Source organism: Carettochelys insculpta, chromosome 3 (genome assembly GCF_033958435.1).
Source record: "Carettochelys insculpta isolate YL-2023 chromosome 3, ASM3395843v1, whole genome shotgun sequence".
Taxonomy (NCBI): Eukaryota; Metazoa; Chordata; order Testudines; family Carettochelyidae; genus Carettochelys; species Carettochelys insculpta.
Window position 1 is genome coordinate 110,933,751 of NC_134139.1, and position 21,323 is coordinate 110,955,073.

Here is a 21,323-nt window from a genome sequence, read left to right on the forward strand (position 1 = left end):
TGTCTGCTGCAAACCTCTTTATGCTTCTATCTATAACAACGCGGTGGGGATTGTGAGGCTTATGCTGGAGGTCTCATGCTGACAGTACTAAAATGTCCTTAGGATTTCTGACTGTGTTACAGATGACAATTTTTCTGACTCAAAATGTGTTGCAGCCCACATGGGGGATTCTATACTAGACCTTGTCCTAGCAGGTAAAGAGAAACTGATCACAGAATTAAAAGTTCGTGGTAGCTTAGGTACAAGTGATCATATTTGATCACATAATGTGTAAACAGAATGAAGTCCAGACGAGTAATATATATACTTGATACTTTCATACAGCCATTTCTCAAAACTGAAAGCAATTATGAGCCAAATCAGCAGGTGACATGGGACTCAATTAATAATGAAATAGAGGAGGATAACGTTACAGACAAGCCTGGGCTTCTGGAAAACAGATCCTATCAAACTAACTTGATATCCTTTTTCCATGAGATTGCAGCTGTGGTTGATAAACAGAGTAGTATTGACATAATATGCATGGACTTCTGTGAGGCACATGACTTGATACCACATGACATTTTGATTAAAAAACTAGAATAATATAAAATTAATGTTGTACATTAAATCAATTAAAAACTGCTTGAGGGATGTCAAAATTTCTAAATGTCATCATCTGACAGGTTTGTTTACAGTGGAGGAACCACAGAGATTGGTTTGCGGCTTTTGTTATCAATGACCTAGAAGAAGACAAACTAACAAAAAAACATCCATGATAAAGTTTGCAGGTGACACACCCATGGAAACAAAGAATCTAGGCTGTACTTACAGGATGATGGAATTTACTCTGGGAAGCAGGGTCTCTGAAAAACATTTGTGAGATCTAGTGTATAGTTAGCTGGACATGAGCTCCCCTTGTGATACTGTGCCTGAAAGAACCAATAAGATTCCTGGATAAATAAATGGGAACATCAGGTAGGAGTAAAGAGATTATATGGCACTAATGTGATCTCTGCTGAGATACTGTGTCCAGTTCTGGTGCCCACAGTTCAAGAAAGTTGTTGATACATTGGAGAAGTTTCAGAGAAGAGCCAGGAGACTGATTAAGGGTTAGTAAATAAGCCTCACCACAATAAGCTCCATAAATTTAATCTATTTAGCCCAACAGAGAATGTTAAAGTGCCTTAATTACAGTATTTAGCAATTGTCTAGTAAAAGCAGGTCACCAAATTTGGTGATCATGTCATCGAATTCACTGCCACAAAAAACAGGCTGTGAAATTATCTGTTTTGTGTGTTTTTATCATCTACTGCAGAATTTGAGAGATCAGACCAGTATTTTTCACATAAGGGGTCACATGCCTAAAGAAAGTAGTAGGGAGGGGTCACAAGTTCATCTTGGGGGGGTTGTAATATTGCCACCTTCTGTTTCTCCACTGCCTTTAGAGCTGGGTGGTCAGAGATTACAGCTGTTGGCTGAGCACTCAGCTCTGAAGTCAGTGCCATGCCATCAGTAGTGCAGAAGCAAGAGTTTCAATACCTTACCATGTCACCAATGTTCCCACTAATTTTGTATGTCCATGTACAGAACAGTAGCCCACAGAGCTGCCTCCCCTCCCCACACTAGGATGAACTGGCCCAGAACACAGTGTCTTTACAGGCTGCAACCCAAGGCTCTGAGCTGCAACCCTTAAAGCCCCTTCCTTAATCCAGCCCTTCTCCTGGGGCTGGAGGAGCATGCCTCTCCTCTAGCCCCTGCGGGAATGAGCTGCCATGGCTGTGGGGAGAAACGCACTCCTCCAGCTCCAGCAACGGGCAGCTGCTGCAGCTGGGGGAGCGCAGCTTCTTTGCCAGCTGCAGCAGCTCTATGAACGGCAATCCTGGGCACAGCTTATTAGCTGGCTGCATGGCGGCTCAGTTTAGAAGGATCTTCGCACATCACCCTTACTTCTGCCTGCCTTCAGAGCTGGGTACTCGGAGAGCGGCAGCTGTTGGCTGGGAGCCCAGTTCCATGCCAGCAGCAGCAGCACAGAAATAAGGGTGGGGATACTCTAGCATGGCATCCTTACTTCTGTGCTGCTTCTGGCGGCAGTTTTGCCTTCAGAGGCAGCAGTGCAGAATTAAGAGTAGCAATCAGCAACCTCTAAACAATAACTTCATGACCAGCCCTGTTTGACTCTGGACTCCTAACAATCACAACACTACAAAATTTCAGATTTAAAGAGATGAAATCATGAAATTTATTATTTTAAAATCCTGAGACTGTGAAATTGCCCGAAGTGGACCCTGAATTTGGCACATCCCTAGACATGATGCAGTGTCTGGAAGTTGGAGTTAGACAATTCAGACTGGAAATAATGATGATGGACTCTCAGCATTAGAAATTAATCAATGGAACAATTTATGCAGGATGCAGGAAAATCCACGAACAATATTTTCATGTAGTGTCATTTCAATTTTAAGCCTTCTAATGGGCCCCACAGCCATCTTTTTATTTTCTAGTGAAGTAGAATTTCCTTAAGAATGACCTTCATTATTTTCAAGCTTCTGCTAATACACTATAAAGTCTGAGAATTAAATAAATATATTTTTATTTCTTTTTAAAATAGAATAATTAGTCTGCTGGCCCCATTTTTCATACACCCTATCCTTCCTTATCTGTCGTCCTCTTGCACTCTGTTTCCCCACTTAGCTCTTGTTTTGTTTTCCTCCCAAACTCACCAGTCTCCTAAATGGTATGCCTGTAAGTTATATTTTCACTTAAAAGTTTGACTTGACAGCATTTAAACACAACCCAATTCAGTGCAATTAACTTAGGCCACCCCAGTCACCTTTTCTAGTGTTGCTAAGGGCCTGACTGGAAAAGGAAAACAAGCAGTTTCCCTTTAAAATGCCTCTTTAAGAAGTACTTGCAGGTGATACATCAAAGGGGAACTACTGTCTCCCTTTCTTTGTCTAGCTGTGATTCTCTGCAGTGCTGGCAAAGTAGCAGAGCAGCTTCTAGTTGCACTGCGCCAATTTAGAACATGATTTTTAACACACTTCCTAATCTAGTAGGTGTATGGCTATTCTTCCTTGAAAATAAACATGAAACTTGAAAGGATCCTAAAATGTTAGGGCTAGGGAGAGAGATTTTACAAGCTACTGGAGGAGCTGGTGTGAAGACGGGTGGCTCAAAAGAAGAGAGCGGCTGAAGAGAGATTTACAACCTCTCTGTTTTCCACAAAAGCCGATAAGCCTTCTCCTGTTACTCCCAGCTCTGGTCCTATGTGAACCTCCTACCTAAGGGATAGTTAAATTTTTACAGGATTTTTATTACTGTCATGGAATTCCAGACATGCAGCAGTGGGCAACTGGCTGCAAAAATATCAAAAAGACTCTAGCAGCCTGTGAAAATGTGACTTGGTGCAATTTTTGTGCGGGTCAGAATCTAATGAAAATTGACAGTGCTTTTAGCTAATTTGATTCTTGTTTCTTCTTTCTTTCCTTAATATGAATCAGCTCCCACTTTACCAGACTACGAAGGAGTTGACGCATCTCTCAATGAAACTGCCACTACCATAACTGTACTGTTGAGACCAGCGCAAGCCAAAGGTGCTCCTATCAGGTATTTATTTAAACAAACGAATGAGTTTCTGTAGTGGATTGCATGCTGTCTAACAGCTAGTAAAGCAATTCATTCCCAAAGTGATATTCATTTCACATTGCTGTCAAGAGGTTTGTCTTTCTTGGTTAGACAAAGTCTGCAAATAGACTTGTAATTAATAAGACTAAATTATTTATGGGGATGGAGGTGGAAAGAGGTTAGATATTCATCACCTGAATTGTCAACCTGTGTGTTCTGCTTCAAATAGCCCTCACTCCCATTCAGAAACATTTCATTTCTTCTCTTGGTATCTGTGGAAGACAAGGTTTGTACTGGTTAGAAAGCAAATTTGAAAATAACAGTACCTCTCCAGTTTTTCCTATCTGCTATCATCTACTGCGTGTCATAGCAATGAGTGGAAAATTGGAAGCTTGGAGGAAATAGGAGAATAATAGTGGTACAAATGATTTGACTTTTTTTCGCTCAGACGTGCTTATAAGAAATTGTGCAGTAGCTATTAAATTTTATTTGGGGTATCCTTTGAACATATTAAAATATTTTATGTTATTTTAACTTTGGAGAGACCTTTTCCTATCTGGTCCCATTTGAAAGATAATTTAGTTCTGTTTGCAGAGATTAATTTACAGTCCTGATTTAATTTCTCATTGCTGATGGGAAAGCCATGTTTTTCCTGTTTGACAAAGACTTTTTAGCACTGTTTTGGCTGGAATAGGATACTATTTCATCCACATTAAGGTATAGAAAATGAGTTATTTATACACCCCATTTTATTCAGATTAAAACAGTTGTAAGAGTAACTTAGTACTTTATGGTGAGTAGCTTAGAATATAATGTCTTGATGTTTACATCTGTAGGATTGGTCCATTTCAGTCTTTCAGATGCCTAGTTGTGCAGCTGAACCAAACATGAACTAATCAAATTTCACTGCTTCTCTTCACAGAGGTGGAAAGTTTGTATTTCTAGAATGTTCCTGTTGGTGGTGCTAATTTTATTATTGGCACAGGAGATAACTATCTGGACTAATTTCATTGTTATCAGTTATATTCATAAATAAAACTATAAATCAGGAATAGGCAATTATCTGTCATGGTCCAGATTTCTTGGTGAAGGTATAACCACGGTCCAGATTCCAAGAAGATAATTTTAAAAAATAACAATGAAGAAAAATAGTGCATGAGGTAAACATAGATAAGACCAAGATAAATAACAAGATATGAGCGCCATTCAAAAGCATTTGGTGGTCCAGGTTTGACTGCCTCCGCTAATAACCATTAAAACTTCTGGATGGTAGCACGTGGTATACTTCAAGTGGTAGTCCATATGTGACTGTTGCAAACACATTGTGAGCCTGACACTGAAGAACTTAGGCAAGTAGTGTCCATTTTTCCACACCTGCTCACTTCTTGCTCATGTGAAGAGTGTAAGGGATGTCATGGACCAACTGCTGAATAATATGGGTTGGAGCCTCCAGTATCCAGAACTTCTCCGTTTTCTTCAGTTTCCTTTACTCAGACTTATAAATATTTCAAAATTTTTTCATTTTATGTTTAGTGTTCAGATATATTTTAAATATAGGTAGCGGCTAATTAGATTCCCTACCGAGGGGGCTCCTGCCAGTTCCTGCTAATTCTTGATTGATGATGACCCCTGATACTGCCTCTGTTGCTTCATGGAAGTGCATATGTTTACCTCATGCAGCATTTATCATCCCTTTCATAGCTTTACCCAGCATGTCTTGTAATTCCAGCTTAAAAGCATCTCATGGGAAAGGCTATGAGGTGCCAGTCAGACCCTGGTTACAGGACACACTGTTACATTGGCCAGCGTCATCAAGAAATATGCCTTCTTAACATGAGGCCTGCTATAGGAGCCAGGGAGTTACAGTAACTGACACCCCATCAAAGTTTCCTCAGTATTGCAAGGAATGCATCCATAAGTCCAAGAACACATTCTTTCTCTAAGATCCCTCTGCTATCCTGTTGAAATCTGCTGCTCCCAAAGACTTAGGCTATTCTAAGTCCCAAGGCCTCAGTAAAATAGCTCATAGCTAGTAGCAGACTTGACACCAACAACAGTGCTACCAGTAGTACTTTCCTGGTCAAGAGAGTAAGTACTGCTTGTACTGATAAAGGCTACCCATGGGCAAACTCAACTACCCGTGACACTACCTTAGCCTTGTATGGACCCATAAATCCCAAGCTTTTCTACATCAGTTTTGAGGGTATAGGCAGATAGTCCTGCACATTCAAGGGAAAGCGGAGAGATGCACCACTGTGGAGGACACATTTTTTGTGCTGGTTTTGGAGTCTCCCCTCTTGTTGGCACTGTCCATCATCAGGAAAATTCTGTGACCACACCAGGAGACATGACATCAGAAGAAGTCTATCCTCCATCCCAACTACTACTCCCAACTTTCCTTTGATGAAACCCACAACAGGGAAATCTGAGCTACTGGGAGAACTGTCATCACTTCCTCTGAAGGAGATCAGCCTTCTCCACAGATCAGGACACCCTCTCTGGACTGGTGGTACTCATGTCTTGGGAACATCTACAATCCACCTTCACTCCCTACTGGCTTTAGTGGGGTCCAAGGGATCCATAGTCATGACACCTGATGTCTGTGTGATCATACCTCCCTTCCAAGAGAACAACCAGAGGAAGACTGTGAGCCATATCTGTTGGTTGTGCTGGTCCCAGTGAGGCCTTTTCTTATACTGGGAGGGTACTCTGAGCCACCTTTTGTACCCAGACTTCATGGTATTTGCTGAACAAAGAAATTCAAATATGCGGTTTCCACACTTGAACCTTCTGTTGCGATAAAATAGTACAAATTCAGGCCTATCAAATTTTATCCTTGCTTTTGCCATTATGAGTGTTTCTCTTCACTGAAAGTAAGTATGACCATAATACAAAGAGAATATTTTCAGACCATGAAAACCAGACCTGCAAGCAATGCAATATTTTTTATTCCTTATTCCTGGTGTGGATTGTCCCTCCAAGAAATGCTCAGGGCATTACATGGCTATCCATCCCTGAAATATGCATATTGCAAGCAGTTATATATCATCAGCATCTTAATAAAAGAGAAAAATGTAATACATTGAAATCCTGAACTGCTTCAGTGCATTTCAGTTAACGTCACTGCCAGTTTTAGCAAAGCTTTACTCTGTCTACACTGACTTTCTCTTTCCACAATAAGCATATTTCACTATCATAATGAGCATTACCTGGTAGATATTAGAAGATCATTAACACTTTGTTTCCTACATCCTACATAAGCCTCTGACTAAGCAGAGTAAAAGTTAAACACTAGGTTCCTACCCTTAAGGAGGAGAGTGCTGGCTAGCTTATTGAGTCTGCTGTTCACTTTTTTTTCCAAACCAGGCATCCATGGATGGTCAACGGATAATTTTATTTAATTGCTTCTTTAATGTCCTCATTACTTACAAACAATAGAGGCCCATTGTTCATAGTATAACCCTACTGATTCTGTAGTTATTTGCCTTTAAAATATAGACAAAACTTCACTAAGATTAAATTTTACTGTATTCCTGTGTCTTGCCAGAGCCTTAATAAAACGGATTTTACTGAATTCACCTCAAATCTGCAGGTAGCTGACGATTAATCGTGTCTTGTTGGTCAAGTGTTATCTCATAATTTCTAGTTTTCTTTATGGCCTTTTAGACTAAACTGTAGGCAAAGAATGCAAAAGAGGTGGTGGTTGCATAATTTTGAATTTGTTGCAAGATGTCATTTTTCACCACTGTAATAGTGATTGACTCAGTCAATGGCAGCTAAAAATGGCTACCTGTCAGTGATCCATATGAAGTGATTTGTAGTCTGTTTCTACAGCACATCCTAAACATGACTAGTAAGACCATGACATTCCATCACATCTTCAAATTTTATGCCACGTATATTACAAATAATTGATTTCAGACATATTTTGGATAATTTAAGGATGTAGGATCTTCTATTGGAAATGTGCTTGTATCCCTCCAGCTGCCTTCATTATACCATGAGTTCAACAATAGGAACAACAGAGGAGAATATTAAGGCAGCAATTACAACTTAGATTAGTTGACAGGCTTCCAGTGGAACCTAGTTAGGGCCTCAGTTATAACATCTGTTTAACATATGTTGTCGGATCAATGGGCTTGGTCTGCATGAGACTTTTAAAATGGGCTGGCTAGGTAGCACATGTTTAATTCCACAGTGGGGGCAGTATTTATCCACCCCTAGTTAATTGTGGGTGCGGAGAGAGTTAAGATTTTCTGGTAAAGTGGGCAGGCATTGAGCTCCTTCCTTACTTGCGCATACTATGGTGTTTTAGGTAATTAGGACAGTTTAAGAAAAATAGTATATGTATGCCAAAGCTCAGCAGGAAAGCCAGACTGCCCCTTTCTCTCTCTCTCTCTCTCTCCACTTACCTGCCCACTTTTTAAGGCCTACAAGCACAGAGCTTTTGGGTATCAACATATCAATATGTGGGTATCGAGCTTCTTAAACACCATCTCTCTCTTTAGAATTGTTCCAGTCCTGTTTAACCAGCACAAAGAGAGAAGGAATAGTATCCCTCTTTACTACCAAACTTAGGTTTTTCTGCCTATGTATCTCTTTCTCTTTCTCTCAATTTCTCCTCCCTATGTATGCTGTTTGCTGGTAAAATTAAAGTACTATGACTTACGTCCTGCAGATTTCTTCAGCTCTAGACTCTGGCAAATGTAAGTGTTCTCTTATTATGGGTCATCATCTATATATTAATGAATATGCCAAAAACTTAGTTGTGGAGAAGGTAAGAACAAGATGCGTGACTCAAAAGCATGACAATGAAAACTTTCATCTTCTAACCATACATACCTAGCAGTCTTCCACCCACTGGCCCACACCATGCCATTTATTACATCTTTGCACCCTACACTCCTTTACCAAACTACTCTGCCTTAACAATATCAGGTGTGGATGTTGGCAAAAGACCTCCTGGAGGCCCTCCAGTTGCACTACAAAGATGTCTGCAAGAGAGACCTCAGAGAGGTAGACATCGAGCTGGATAACTGGGAAGAACTAGCAGACAACCGCAGCAGATGGAGGCAGGGGTTACACAAGGGCCTTCAGAAGGGCGAGATGAGGATCAGACGGCTAGAGGAGGAGAAGTGAGCGCACAGAAAGCACACTAAGGACTTGCCAGACACCCACCACATCTGCAAGAGATGCAGCAAGGACTGTCACTCTCGTGTGGGTCTTCATAGTCACAGTAGATGCTGTAAATGAAGTCCTCAATTGAAACTGTAAAGGGCGCGATCCATAGTCTATGCAGACTGAAGGATGCCTGCTACTACTGTTTGATGTAGTGATGTGTGGGCTGGGATGTAGTTGTTCTAAGGCTGGCATTCTTAAGACTCCTGACAGGACTATTTAAACCACCATATGCCTGTGGAGCCTCCAAAATGCCATTCCAGAGACATTATCAGGAACATTTCAGAAGACAGTAGGCATAAGTCTTTTAAAATTATTTATGAGAGGGATACAAATCTGGAGTGGGAGAAATAACCAATGTGAAAAACAAAGGTGTGCTAAATATGGCACATAAAATTAACTGAAGAAAAATTTTTATTTTTTCTTCTTAACTAAAAAAAAAAAATACATAACTCCAAATAACCCACCAAACCCTGACTATGTATATGTTTCTGGCCTTCCTTCTATGGTTTTTAGTTTTTAAACCACTGGAGTTCTAAAAATATGTTTTGAGGTACTCCTTTTTGGGGAAAGGAGAAGCTGGAGGGGTTATTTAATGTATGAGAATTTGAAACTGATTTTCTAAAAATTCAATTGTGACACAGATGATATGTTGGACATTTTGCAGTATATTATGCAAAATATCAAAAGTGTGATTGCCATGAATTAAATGGACACTATTAAAGTTGAATTGGCTAATGTGTATGTTTTCTACCCCATTTCCTCAGTCAATTTTTGACTAACAAAAAAAAAAGATTTCTCTGAAAGGGAACACAAGCTATTGACACCTTCACTCCACGACAGAGGTGGGAAATAATTTTTGCTTTTTGGGGTGGGGTGCACTCCAAGAATTTGGAAAATGGCAAGAGACGCACTCTTCCGTGATATTAATGAAGGAGATGCAGGGTCTGGAGTGGAGGTTGGAGTGTAGCAGGAGCTTGGGGTAAGGGGTTGGGGTACAGGAGGGAGCGTGGGGTCTGGGAGGGAGTTGGGGTAAAGGATGTAGTTGTGATCTGGGGCAGGGCTCTGGGATGCAGCAGGTGGCACAGGGGTTTGGGCTGTGACCTAGGCCAGGAAGGGGTTTTGACCTGGGCATGGGAGTGGAGTGCAGGGGGTTTGGATTGTGAACTAGGCCAGCGTATTGGGGTACAGGATCTGAGAGGGGATATGGGTGCAGAAGTAAGGGGTGTTAGGGTTATGTGGAATAGATGATTGGAGAGAGGGAACTTCTGGGGTGCCAGAGGCAGGCTCTGGCTGTGAGTCTTACCTGAGTGACTCTTGGCTGGCAGCCCTGCAGGACCCTGAGTCAGGCTGTCTGCCTGCTGCAGTCCCAGATAGTTCAAAACTGTTGCCTGCTCCAGATGTTGGAGGACAGTGACGCTTTACACACTGTCCCCATGCCCAACAAAATCTCTTCTCTTCTATTGGCTGGAAACTGGCCAATGGGAGCTGAGAGATTGTGCCAGGGTAGGAGCAGCACACAAAGCTTCCCCCCAGCATGCCGAACAGAGAACTAGCAGGAAGCTAATTAAAAGATCAGCTGGCTTCTCTGTGCCTGAGGCGGTCCATGGACCAGATCCAGCAGCTTTTCAGGCTGGATCTTGCCCACCCCTGCTCTAGACGACATTATGCAAACCTATGTTAAAAACACCACTTCTCAGCTGAATAACACAACAGTATATTCCAGGAGGTGGTTTTCTTGCAGTCACGTGTGCACACACTGAGATGTCCTTCCACTCTTCCTGCTGGCTTTATTCATGTAAGCTGGCAGGATATTGCAATTGACAAGTTTCCTGCTTTGCCGGCACTTCAGAGAGGAGAATAATTGTCAATTCCAATCTTTTGGCAGCTCACAGGAAAGAACCACAGCGAATGTGAAGCAATAGAGTGACACTTCCAAAACTCTGGTCAGTTTCACTCCTCCAGTTGGGAAGACTTTTAAGCAGAAATGAAACTGACAGTCTTGTCAGGTTAATTCAACTGTTTCTGCTCTTGCCTACTCACCAGAGACAATGGGATGAGCATTTTTCAAGCTCTGGGCTACAAGAAATTCTCCTCATCCCTTTCTCATGCCCCTCTTTTTTCTCCTTTCCCCAGCATAAGAACTCACCTTTGTTCTTCTTTTTTAAAAAAAAATTCCATGTCTGCAGAATATAGAACACTGGTAATGAGCTGGTAACATACGGTAGTTATGTGATCGCCAACAGGGGAAAAGAGATGTAATTGCCCTTTTTCTTTAGAGAAGGTGATTTTGAAAAGTGACCAAGCTTTGGACTATTTCAAGAAAGGTATTGGCAGGTTTAGGTTAGCATTTTAATAGGCTCAATGCCATCTGCTTCAGCAATTTGTAACATTTTATGGTTGACAACTGCAGAGAAATGAGGCAGTCTATTTTGGTGGAGTGGACAGATTTCTGTCCATCTGTGCGTGTATTACAGCATGTCGCTTGTATTTTAGATCTGCATAGCTCTGAGCCAAGATAGATGCCTTAACAAGGTCAAGAGGTGGAGAAGCCTGTCAGCACATTCTGTCTCTAATGATATCACAACTGCAAATTGGTGCTTCAAGCACCGCCCGGAGGCAGTCATTATGTTGGGCCTTGAAGCTGAGCTTTCTAGCATATCATTTCAAAGGAAAATGCTAACCTCAGATGCTTCAGAATATCAGACAAAGCGTTTAATCTATTGCAATGTCTATGGTTAATGACAGAGTTGTTCATGGGTTACCTAATAACAAAATAATTCAGTGGCGAGAGGGATTTTTGGTTTGTCTTGTTCCTTTGTGTCTTTAGAAAATATGTTGACGGAAACCAATAGTATAGAAAGAGTAAGAAAAAATTAAAATGGCATATATAAAATAAAATCAGTGAGCACTGGTGTTCTTCTCTAGTCTAGGGCTGAAAGTGATCTATTTATATGAAATACATAGCTGTGGTATTGTGTTTGACAGCTGAGTTGCATAGCTTCATTCTAACTTTTTCAGGCATTTAGTTTCTTTTCTTTCCCATCCACTACCATTTTAAAATGAACACATTGTCATGTTTTTGTTCAGTGAGTGACTTGAGAATCACAGATTACCTGACCATTTTTTCCCTCTTTTTTAAAAAGTGCTTACCAGATTGTTGTTGAGGAGCTGCACCCACACCGAACAAAGCGGGAAACAGGCACAATGGAGTGCTATCAGGTTCCGGTCGCATACCAAAATGCTGTGAGCGGAGGCTCACCATATTACTTTGCTGCTGAATTGCCCCCGGGTAACCTTCCTGAACCAGCCCCTTTTACTGTTGGTGACAATAGAACATACCAGGGCTTTTGGAACCCACCCCTGGCTCCTCGGAAAGGCTACAATATCTATTTCCAAGCCATGAGCAGTGTGGAGAAGGTAAGTACCAACTGGATTTTCCTGTTGAAAAGAGCTCAGAGGGTAGCCTTGAGAATCACTCTCCAAGTTAGATGTAGTTTGTGTTGCCGCTATTCTAACCTTGCACTGACTTCTGTACTGTAACTGTATGGTTTTCAGCCACCCATTTTTCACACTATGCCTGCTTCTTAGTAACTATTACTAGCTGAGAATATAATAAATCCCATGGTAATAGTTTGAGTGAAATAATTTCAGCTGTGTGATTCTGCCTTCTCAGTAAATAACATCCATTATTCTTCTCCTAACTCTCAATCCTTGCATACTTCAAAAGATTAAATTACTGCAGGATAAAGAGAACTTACTTTGCTCAGCAGGCTAATAAAATGATGTAAACTTTCCGGGACTCTTACACCAAACATCAAATAAAAAATAAAAACCCACTGATTATCAAGTAACCCCAAGCCCATCATAAGTTATAGTGCATTTTTATACACAACTCTGCTTTGATTGCTTGACTACTGTGCAGTAGTTAAGGGCATGGCTTTGGATTCCTTTCACTTCCTCCTTACTTTTTCATTTTTGACCCAGTTGTGGGGCACTGCTGCTGATTCTGTATGTATATTGCAAAGAACAAAATGACAGGAAGCTGCACTCTGAAGAGGGTTTCAAGTGTGAAAACAACACGACTTCTCAAACCACATGCTGCTGTCATTGAATGATTTTCTTTTATAAACTGAAATATGGCAGAGGTAGGGAGAACCGTGTTTGGCACAGTAACTTGAGGTTTTGAGAAATTCAGTTTATGGATTATGCTTTAGATAAGTATAGTTCTATATGAAATTGCTACATTCCGGGTACAGAGCCCCCTTGATCAGGTGTTCAGGGGGAATTAAAAGAAATTGATGGGATATGTGGCTAAATTGGAGGCAAATGATCTTTGTCAGGTTCTTCTGAAAGAAATAGAAGCCATTTGTACCTTCTGTTTGGATTTCTGCTGTGGCTAATAATAAATCATTGCTATTGAATAGGTCTGCCATTAAGCCTACTGAACCAAGTCTCACCTAGGTCTATAGTTACATGATGGCTACGTCTACACTAGGCCCTTCCTTTCAGAAGGGGCATGGTAACGAGCGAGTTGGGAAGGTGCTAATGAGGCGCTGCCATGAATATGGTTTTAGGAAGAAGGGGCTTTCGAAAGGCCCCGGTCTACATGGGTGCTGCATGAATTGAACGTAGCCACCATCATGCTAATGAGGCACTGCATATTCATGGATGTGCCTCATTAGCATCTTGCAAACTCACTCATTACCATGCCCCGACCGAAAGGAAGGGGCTAGTGTAGACATAGCAAATGATGGGGTAGTTTTCGTAAGGGTAGGAAAAATGCAGTATCTAATGAAATGCACACTAGAGCTGAAGGATTTTTCTGACGAAACAGACTTTTCTTTCAATAGTCTTAAGGCAAACAAAGGAAAAGAAAAGCTGTTACACATTCATATAAATTTCCCTTACCCACCTCCATTATCCCAGGTAACAACTTTGTTCACTTCCAACGACTGCACTGGTTTCTGAGGTAATTGATATTGATTAAATGTAATGTAATGATTGAAAAATATAAACAGAACCAATATGAAAAACCCAGAACAGATCTGTGTTTTAGTTTCTGTATTTTGACTTTTTTTTTTTTTTTTTTTTTTTACTTTGATGTTCCATTTGAAAAAGGCTGTATGTGTTTGTGAAATGTTTTCTGGTATGGGATAGATTTCTGTTCAGTTTTTCATTAGATCAAGTTCTTGCTCATATGCATTTCGCATAGGTGTGTGGGTTCACCACATGTCCTGGTGCTGAAAGATGTTCCCTTAGCAGTATGGGTAACAGAGCTGGTTCAGATGCTTCCTTCCTCCTCCCTTCCGCCCCCCGGAGTATTGTGCACATGCTGTGCTATATAGGGCACCTCCAGTCCCTCTGTCCTCGGTTCCTTCTCACTGCCAGTGACTTTGCTTGGAACTTTCTCACCTCAGCATTAGCTGTTGCTCCTTTAATTGGACTCTGTTTTCCCTGTAAATAATTTCATTATTATTATGTTACTGTTATCAGTTATTTATAGTAGATCCCTTAGGAACTTAATCTCAGGTAGGCTGCATATCCCATCCCCAGGCTTCAAGTCGTGTCCCCGTTGCTGTCCACCAAGGCCACTGAACTTGAGAGGAACACATTAGTCATAAGTGCTGCATTTGCATATCCTTTAAGCCTTGCATCAGAAAAGGAAAGGGACATTGATCTTAAGGCTCTTCTAGTGGAATTGCCTTAACTCCAGTGCATGAACAAGTGGACTTTGCTCTGAGTACCATTGCATGGGTGTCCAGCACATGTTCTGGCTCTTTCATATATACGTGCAGGCAAGGCAGGGGCAGACCACTGGGGCCTAAGAAAGATAAGTCCAAGACTTCAGCTACTGCTGACCCTTCTGCTATGGCCCAGCAAATCTCTCAGGCCCCCGTGGCTCCCCCTCTCACTATCCTGCACTGCATGGACCAGTGGTGGAATAGAAATAAATAAATAGAACTTCTGTTTGTATCTAAGTGAAATAAGTGCAAGTCCTTTTATGGTAAAGTCCCTGTAAATCTAGACAACATGTAGGGATTGGTTAACAATTTTACTGCACTTGCCACCTCTGTAGAGACAAAATGTCTCCACAAATATTTGTAGAGCTCTTCACTGCCCTGTGCAATACTAGTACTGTTGGTCAAGTGAGATAAATTAAAATACATTTGACTCTATTTTCTTTAATTTCCTCCTCCACAGGAAACTAAAACGCAGTGTGTTCGAATTGCTACGAAAGGTAAGAGGTTTTTCCCTCTCCAAAAACAAAAACGGGATTGTTTTCTTGCTTCAGACCTAATTAAATATGGCATTTTTCTTAGAGCCCAGTTATATTTCCTGCAAAATCTTTTGACTCACCTGGATATTCTAGCCTGTAATGGATTGTCGCAACATCTTACGTTTTGGTGTTTTGCCAAGAAATTACTGTTTCAGGAATAAGCAGAATTTAGACAAAATCTGTAAAGCTTATTTCAGTAGTGTTTATTCTCTGGAGTCTTGTCCTTGTGAACAGCTGGAAAACTGGAAGCTGCTAGTCAGCATGGACTTAAAAGTGGAAAGTGCACTTGTTAAAGTCTGTCTGTCATGCTGTGTGGTTTTTTATTCAAATTGAGAGATGCTGGTAAAACGAGCTCAGGGACTTGTGGATATTCATAGGGAAGGATTTATTTGGAAAAAGCTTGCAATTTTTAATATTAAATGATAGCCAAGTATGAGACTGATTTGAGAGCTACTAGAGTGAATCATGTTGACCCCACATATGGCAACATAATTACATGGTGCCCATTCAAGAAATTATTTCATCTTCACTTAAGGAGTTAGAGTAAATCTCATTAGTATCTCTGACTCTAACTGCATTTATAACTACTCATTTCAGAGTTACTTGATTATGTCAACAGCAGGGAGAATAGTTTGCTAGATGCTAACTGCAGAAACAATAGAGGGCTGGAAAAGCCTCATGCTACATCTCTTGTGTCTGCTTGCATCACGCAGTGGTGTATAACATAGAATCAACTATGGGTCTGAACAAATTGGCAGGTTCAGTTTACAGGAGCATTTTTTCCATCACTTCAGTGATTGGTTCCATTAAAAGATTGTGGTGTGTTTAACACTTACTATTTGGTTGCTAAAAAGTGTTTTTTCCCCAAAACATGGAAAGGAACACCAGCTTCTCAGGACAAATAAGTGCAATATCTTCTTCAAATGGATTCAGATGATAAAAGTAGGGAAGATAAATGATGAGAAAAGTCCTTGGCAAAAAATAAATCCATCTTAGCTTTCTTTAGTTTACCTGCCAAAATTAAATATTTGAACTGAAATCAATTATTAGCAAAAACCAATACTTATGTACCAATATACGTATATTGCTGTGATTTAGGAATGGAGAGATCTGTACATGATTCTGAGGTATCCTAGAAAATTTAAGAAAGTATCGAAGGTCAAATATATCACTAAGACTGGTCTAACACAATGTGGAATTGACTCAGTTGGGTAATGGGGTAAGGGAGGTTCAACACTGCTATCTTCTTTACCATCCTGTCAGTGAATCTCACATCAGCATACACCATAGCAAGATTTTCCTCAGGAGGCAGCTTGTGTGACCTTCTCTCCTGTAATAAAAATCTACTGAGTGTGCTTCACTAGTATGATTACTGGCTGCATAACCATGTCAACACAATACCCACTGAAGTGCAATTGAAAGTAATGTGTTTTCCATCAGTTTAAACTTCTACCAGAGTTTCTAGGGTAAAATTAATGATATAATTTGAGGATCCTGAGAGGAAAAATACTTTCACACTTAAATGACTATATAATCCATTTTTATTTTTTAATTTATTAATATGTTGGACTGTCTTAACTGTGTGGGTGAATACCTTGATGAATCCCTTGGGTTTGTTGGGGAAATTGGGGATATTGAAACAGCTGGTTAAACGCTAGCATTTAACTGATTAAACATATTAAATTAGGGCCTGCCATCTGGAATTGCTGTGACCACAGCTGTGGGAATCCAGTGCATCTGTAAGGTCCCACTGTGGCCCTGGTGTCCTGCCACCTGGCCCACCAGCCCTCCAGGGTCAGGTAGGGATGGAGCTCGACAACAAGGGACAGTTATCCAGTAAGCATACCATTGAGCCTCATGCTTACTAGTATGCACTTATTGGTTAACCAATTAACATCCCTACCAGAAATGCACAGTTAATGCCAGTCAACTTTTCAAGCTCAAACATCTTATTTCACTCAAATGTATGCATTCACTAGGAAATCAGAAGTGCTTCACAGTGCTCAGTATGTTGGTAATAGAACTAGTGCATCACGTGCCACATCAATCAATCTGGACTAGGTTTTGTTACATTTTGTGCAACTTTCTGTGCCATCTCTTGTGACTTTAAACAATGTGGAGGTAGCCAATCAAACTGAGCCTTAGGCTGCGTCTAAGCTATGAGATAAATTCCAATGTATTAATATCGATTTTGTAAATCTGGAATTTATAAACTGGAATTTGACCATCCTGATCTCCTCAAGTGCTCCTCACAAAGTCAACTTATTGCTGCCGCACTCAATTGGCAACCGACTGTTGCAGTAGTGCATTGTGGGAACCTATTCCACAGTTCTCTCATCCCCATAGCATTTTGGCTTTGCTCGCTGGTCTTTGAGATCACCTTCCCGCATTACATTTTCCTCATTCCCCTCCCATGATAAGCAAACATCCTTTTTTCCTGTTGGAAGGAAGGAAAAGTAGGTCATCCACAGAGATTGCAAAGAAGCCTACAAAAATGTCTTTCTTCTGTAGCTGAATTCTCAACTGACCAGAGACTGAGTGTCCTCCCCTCCCATGATCGCGTCCGATCTCTGAAAATAACACAGGGACCCGACTGAATTCTCAAAGTTAGAAGAAAGAGAATAGAAAAATCCAGGAAAACAGATTTTTGACTTTCCCCTTCACTACACAGATATTGTGAACATGGATGATGGCAATGAAACATCCCTGAAAAGCTTGAAGAAAGAGAAAATAGGGAAGTTTTTTCAAAAAAGAGAGTTGCTGAGGGGAGCATCTTTGACTCGCCGATGCACTATAAGGCTTCTGTGCAATGGCTGTGTTCTCAATTGGCCATCCACTGAGTGTTTCCCCCTCCCATCACTGCATGTGATCCCTGAATATAATACAGGGGCCCGGACTGTATTCTGAAGTTAGAAGAAAGAGGATAGAAAAGTCTAGGAAAAAAGATTTTTGACTTTTGCCTTCACTATGCAGACATTGCCAGCACAGATGATGGCAGTGAAATATCATACGCTGAACTTATAACGCAAACAGAAATCTCAACTAGCCCCCTTCCCTCACCCCCGTGTTCCTGAGGGGGTCAAACTGTGAAGACAGACAGGAGAGGTTAACAAAAAGTCTTTATAACCAAAATATCAAACCAACAGGGGTCTGCAATGGACAGCAAATATTTATGGCGAGGTATTGGCAGGGGGGGATGCGGTGGTCTGAGGCTGCAGAGCCGCTTGGAATGTTGAAGTAGCTGAAGTAGTTCCCCCGACTATCTTGGCCACTGGGGGGAGACTTCCCCCAGGCAGCAGCAAATCTCTGAATATCTTTATCCAGCAGGGAGGACTCCCCCCCAGTCCCCAGTGGCTGCAAGCCCTAGTGGTCCCTTGCTGGGGACATTGGAGGGGTTCATTGGGGAGTCAGTTCAAGTGATCCCCACCAGTGATCTTAGCTGCCAGCAGAGACTTCTCCCTGGAAGCAGGAAGCCTCCAAATATCTTTAGCCAATAGGGGAAATTTCCCCCCCAGCAACCGCAAGCCCCAGTGGTCCCATGCAGGGCATAGGGGCGGATTCAGTGGGAGGGCCAGTTGAAGACTTCCCCCCCAGCAGCTGCAAGCCCCCAAATATCTTTCCCACCCTTGGACCCCTAAACATGCAGAGGCTAGAACATGGTCCTGCCTGGCAGCGTGGTCAGCACCAAATGGTAGGCACATCCTTTTATTGGGTCAGGGGCTACCTATGTGATGTGGCTGAGAGCAGGAAAGAGGCCGACTGCGTGCACCTGTGGGGGACGGAGGGGCGTTTTGCACACAAGTGTAAACTGCTGAGAAGTTTCTTGGCGTCTTATGCAATCACAACCCCCACAATAGCCTGATTGCTGCCATGTGGTGCGGGGGGGTGGGGGCAGTGGCTGGTGTCAGGTAGTGCAGAAAAAAATACCAAGTGTAGAGTCAGACTCATGAACTCCCTGCAGGGGCTATTTGTAATGGGTAGATGCACTCACAGTGCTAATAGCAAAGAAAGAAAGACATTTCTCAGGCTCTCATGCAAACGTGAGTCCAAAGCTGCAGGCTTCCTGGTCCCACTTTGAAACTCACAGTCTTCCTGTTACCTAATTCCGGCACACCTGGAGAGCAGTGGCCAGAGTGGAGCGCTGAGGAGCGATGTGGGTTACACACGGGACACCGCTGAAGGTAAATAAATTCAATTTTAACACGTGGCGCTTCCACACTGCTCTTTAATCGAACTTTTGAATTCAACCTTGACACTGTATGTGTCGGGTAACAGTGATATTGTAATCTTGATATTAGTGCTCCCAAAATCGAGATAAAGTGAAGACAGTCATGTGGTAATATTGAGCTAACTGCCTTAAATTCGAATTTATATCGTAGTGTAGATGCGGCCTCCTTGTTGAACTTTGTGAAAAGATTTTCTTCTAAATGACTTTTAAAAATCCATGCAAAATCAAGGAACATTTGCATTTGTTATGGTAGACGTAACAAAATTTATTCTGCCTGTGGATGGAAAAAACTAGAAGGAACACTGCTTGCACTCTAGTAAAAGCTCAGGGTTCAAAACAATGTTTCTGAAATGCAGTCTTTTGATATCTAATTTAGAGTACTGATTGAAACTAATTTTCTGGTTTTTTGCCTTAAGGACTGTGTGGTCTGTTTACAGATTTACTTTATACACTGTTGTTTTTGGATGTAGAGGTGGGAGAAATAGAGCTTTGAAATGCTAGTTGTGTCTTATTCAGTTATTTGAAGAGGTATATATCCCTGAAAAAAGTAATCTTTAACCTTCCTAGATAATTTATTCTAGCAACCATTTTTCACTTGCACATAATTACTAATTATTAATTCATATAAATATATTGATGTAATTAATTTTGTTCAAAGGCTTTCCAGTGATGCATCATTCCTGTAATCATTGAGTAACTAGTTATCTGCCCGAAAGTGAACTACTGAGGATCACTGAATTTCAATGGACGTGTCTCATTTTCCTATGCTCAGAAAATATTTTGGACTCATCATCTCTCATTTCTAAACAAAATGAGCTGATTGGCACACGAACACCTCTATGAGTGTTGCCTAGTTACCTCTAAAGCTCTGCTCTAGTTTTGGTATACCTTGAAAAGAAAAGGTAGGGTCAGATGTGAGGGTTTTTTAATGGTTACTATATTAAAATATGTAGGTTGAACTTCCGTAATTACATTGCAGCTCTGATCCCCTTTTCTGTCTTCCCTAATCTCATTACATTCACAGCCTCAGTCTGAGTTCTCCCTATGACCTTACTGCATCTTTTCTGTCCCCTGCTTCCTCACAACCTTCCCCATGGAAAAGAGTTCTCAGTCATAATAGTTTTCAAAACTGCATAATAATATGCACAATTTCCAGTTTCAGTCTTACAACTTCATACCAAATCGTTAACCACAAAAAAGGCAGTCTTGTAACTTCCTTAGTTGCAATGCAAAATTTTGGGGGTATGAGGAAATAGTTTTCCTGCTTAGGAAGTTGGAAGAGAAAGAAGAATGTGTATTACAACATACATTCAACATCTGCAAAAGTTGTGCAAGTAATTTATAAAAGAGAAAGAGCAAGTTACCAGAATGAATCGGGGGGCCGGGGCAAAGTTTAACTATTACACAGCACTGAACATACTTATCACTATATAAATTATAAGGAATATGGGAACATGCTTGACCAAAGTGTTGACAGATGAATGAATAAAGAATGACTGAATGTACATACCTCAGTTTCAGAATCAGCCAAGGCTACCTAAAAGGAAGAAATATAGTGTTGCTGATCACTTACAGTTTGGTTTCCATACACTTTAAAGTATGAACGTGCAAACATTTGACATGAGCTTTCACCAGCATGCCATGCGACTGCATTTCATTTTACTATTTTAAATTATATTGGCTGCAAAGGAAAGGAAATTAAATTAAAAGCATCAGAGAAGAATGGTGCTTCAAATAATTTAACATGTAAATAAACATTTAAGAGGACAAATGGGACAACTAACTGTTAATAGCCAGGAAATAGATGAAGCAATATGCTGCAGACTGATGGTTAGTTATCAGGATGTCAAGTTTGACACTAATACCAATACTGTTATTTTGTCTACCATATAAGTATTCTGAAAAGAGGGAAAATCATTTAAATTATGATAAAGCAACTATGACAAGAAATAAATAATGTGTAAGTGATGGGACTGCTCATCCAGTTCCAAAATGTTTAAAAAGACAAAGTACAGTTCGTCATTCTTTTTT

The 21,323-nt window shown here is 40.9% G+C and overlaps 1 protein-coding gene across 4 annotated transcripts in view; it reads left to right on the forward strand.

Annotated features, from left to right (window-relative positions):
* PTPRK (protein tyrosine phosphatase receptor type K) overlaps positions 1 to 21,323 on the forward strand; it is a 635,931-nt gene that overhangs the window by 523,353 nt on the left and 91,255 nt on the right. For all 4 annotated transcript variants that reach the window (XM_074990593.1, XM_074990595.1, XM_074990594.1 and 1 more), the window contains exons 11-13: positions 3,483 to 3,588; positions 11,931 to 12,204; positions 14,989 to 15,025. In XM_074990593.1, the coding sequence (XP_074846694.1) occupies positions 3,483 to 3,588; positions 11,931 to 12,204; positions 14,989 to 15,025 (417 nt within the window). The remainder of the gene's footprint in view (positions 1 to 3,482; positions 3,589 to 11,930; positions 12,205 to 14,988; positions 15,026 to 21,323) is intronic.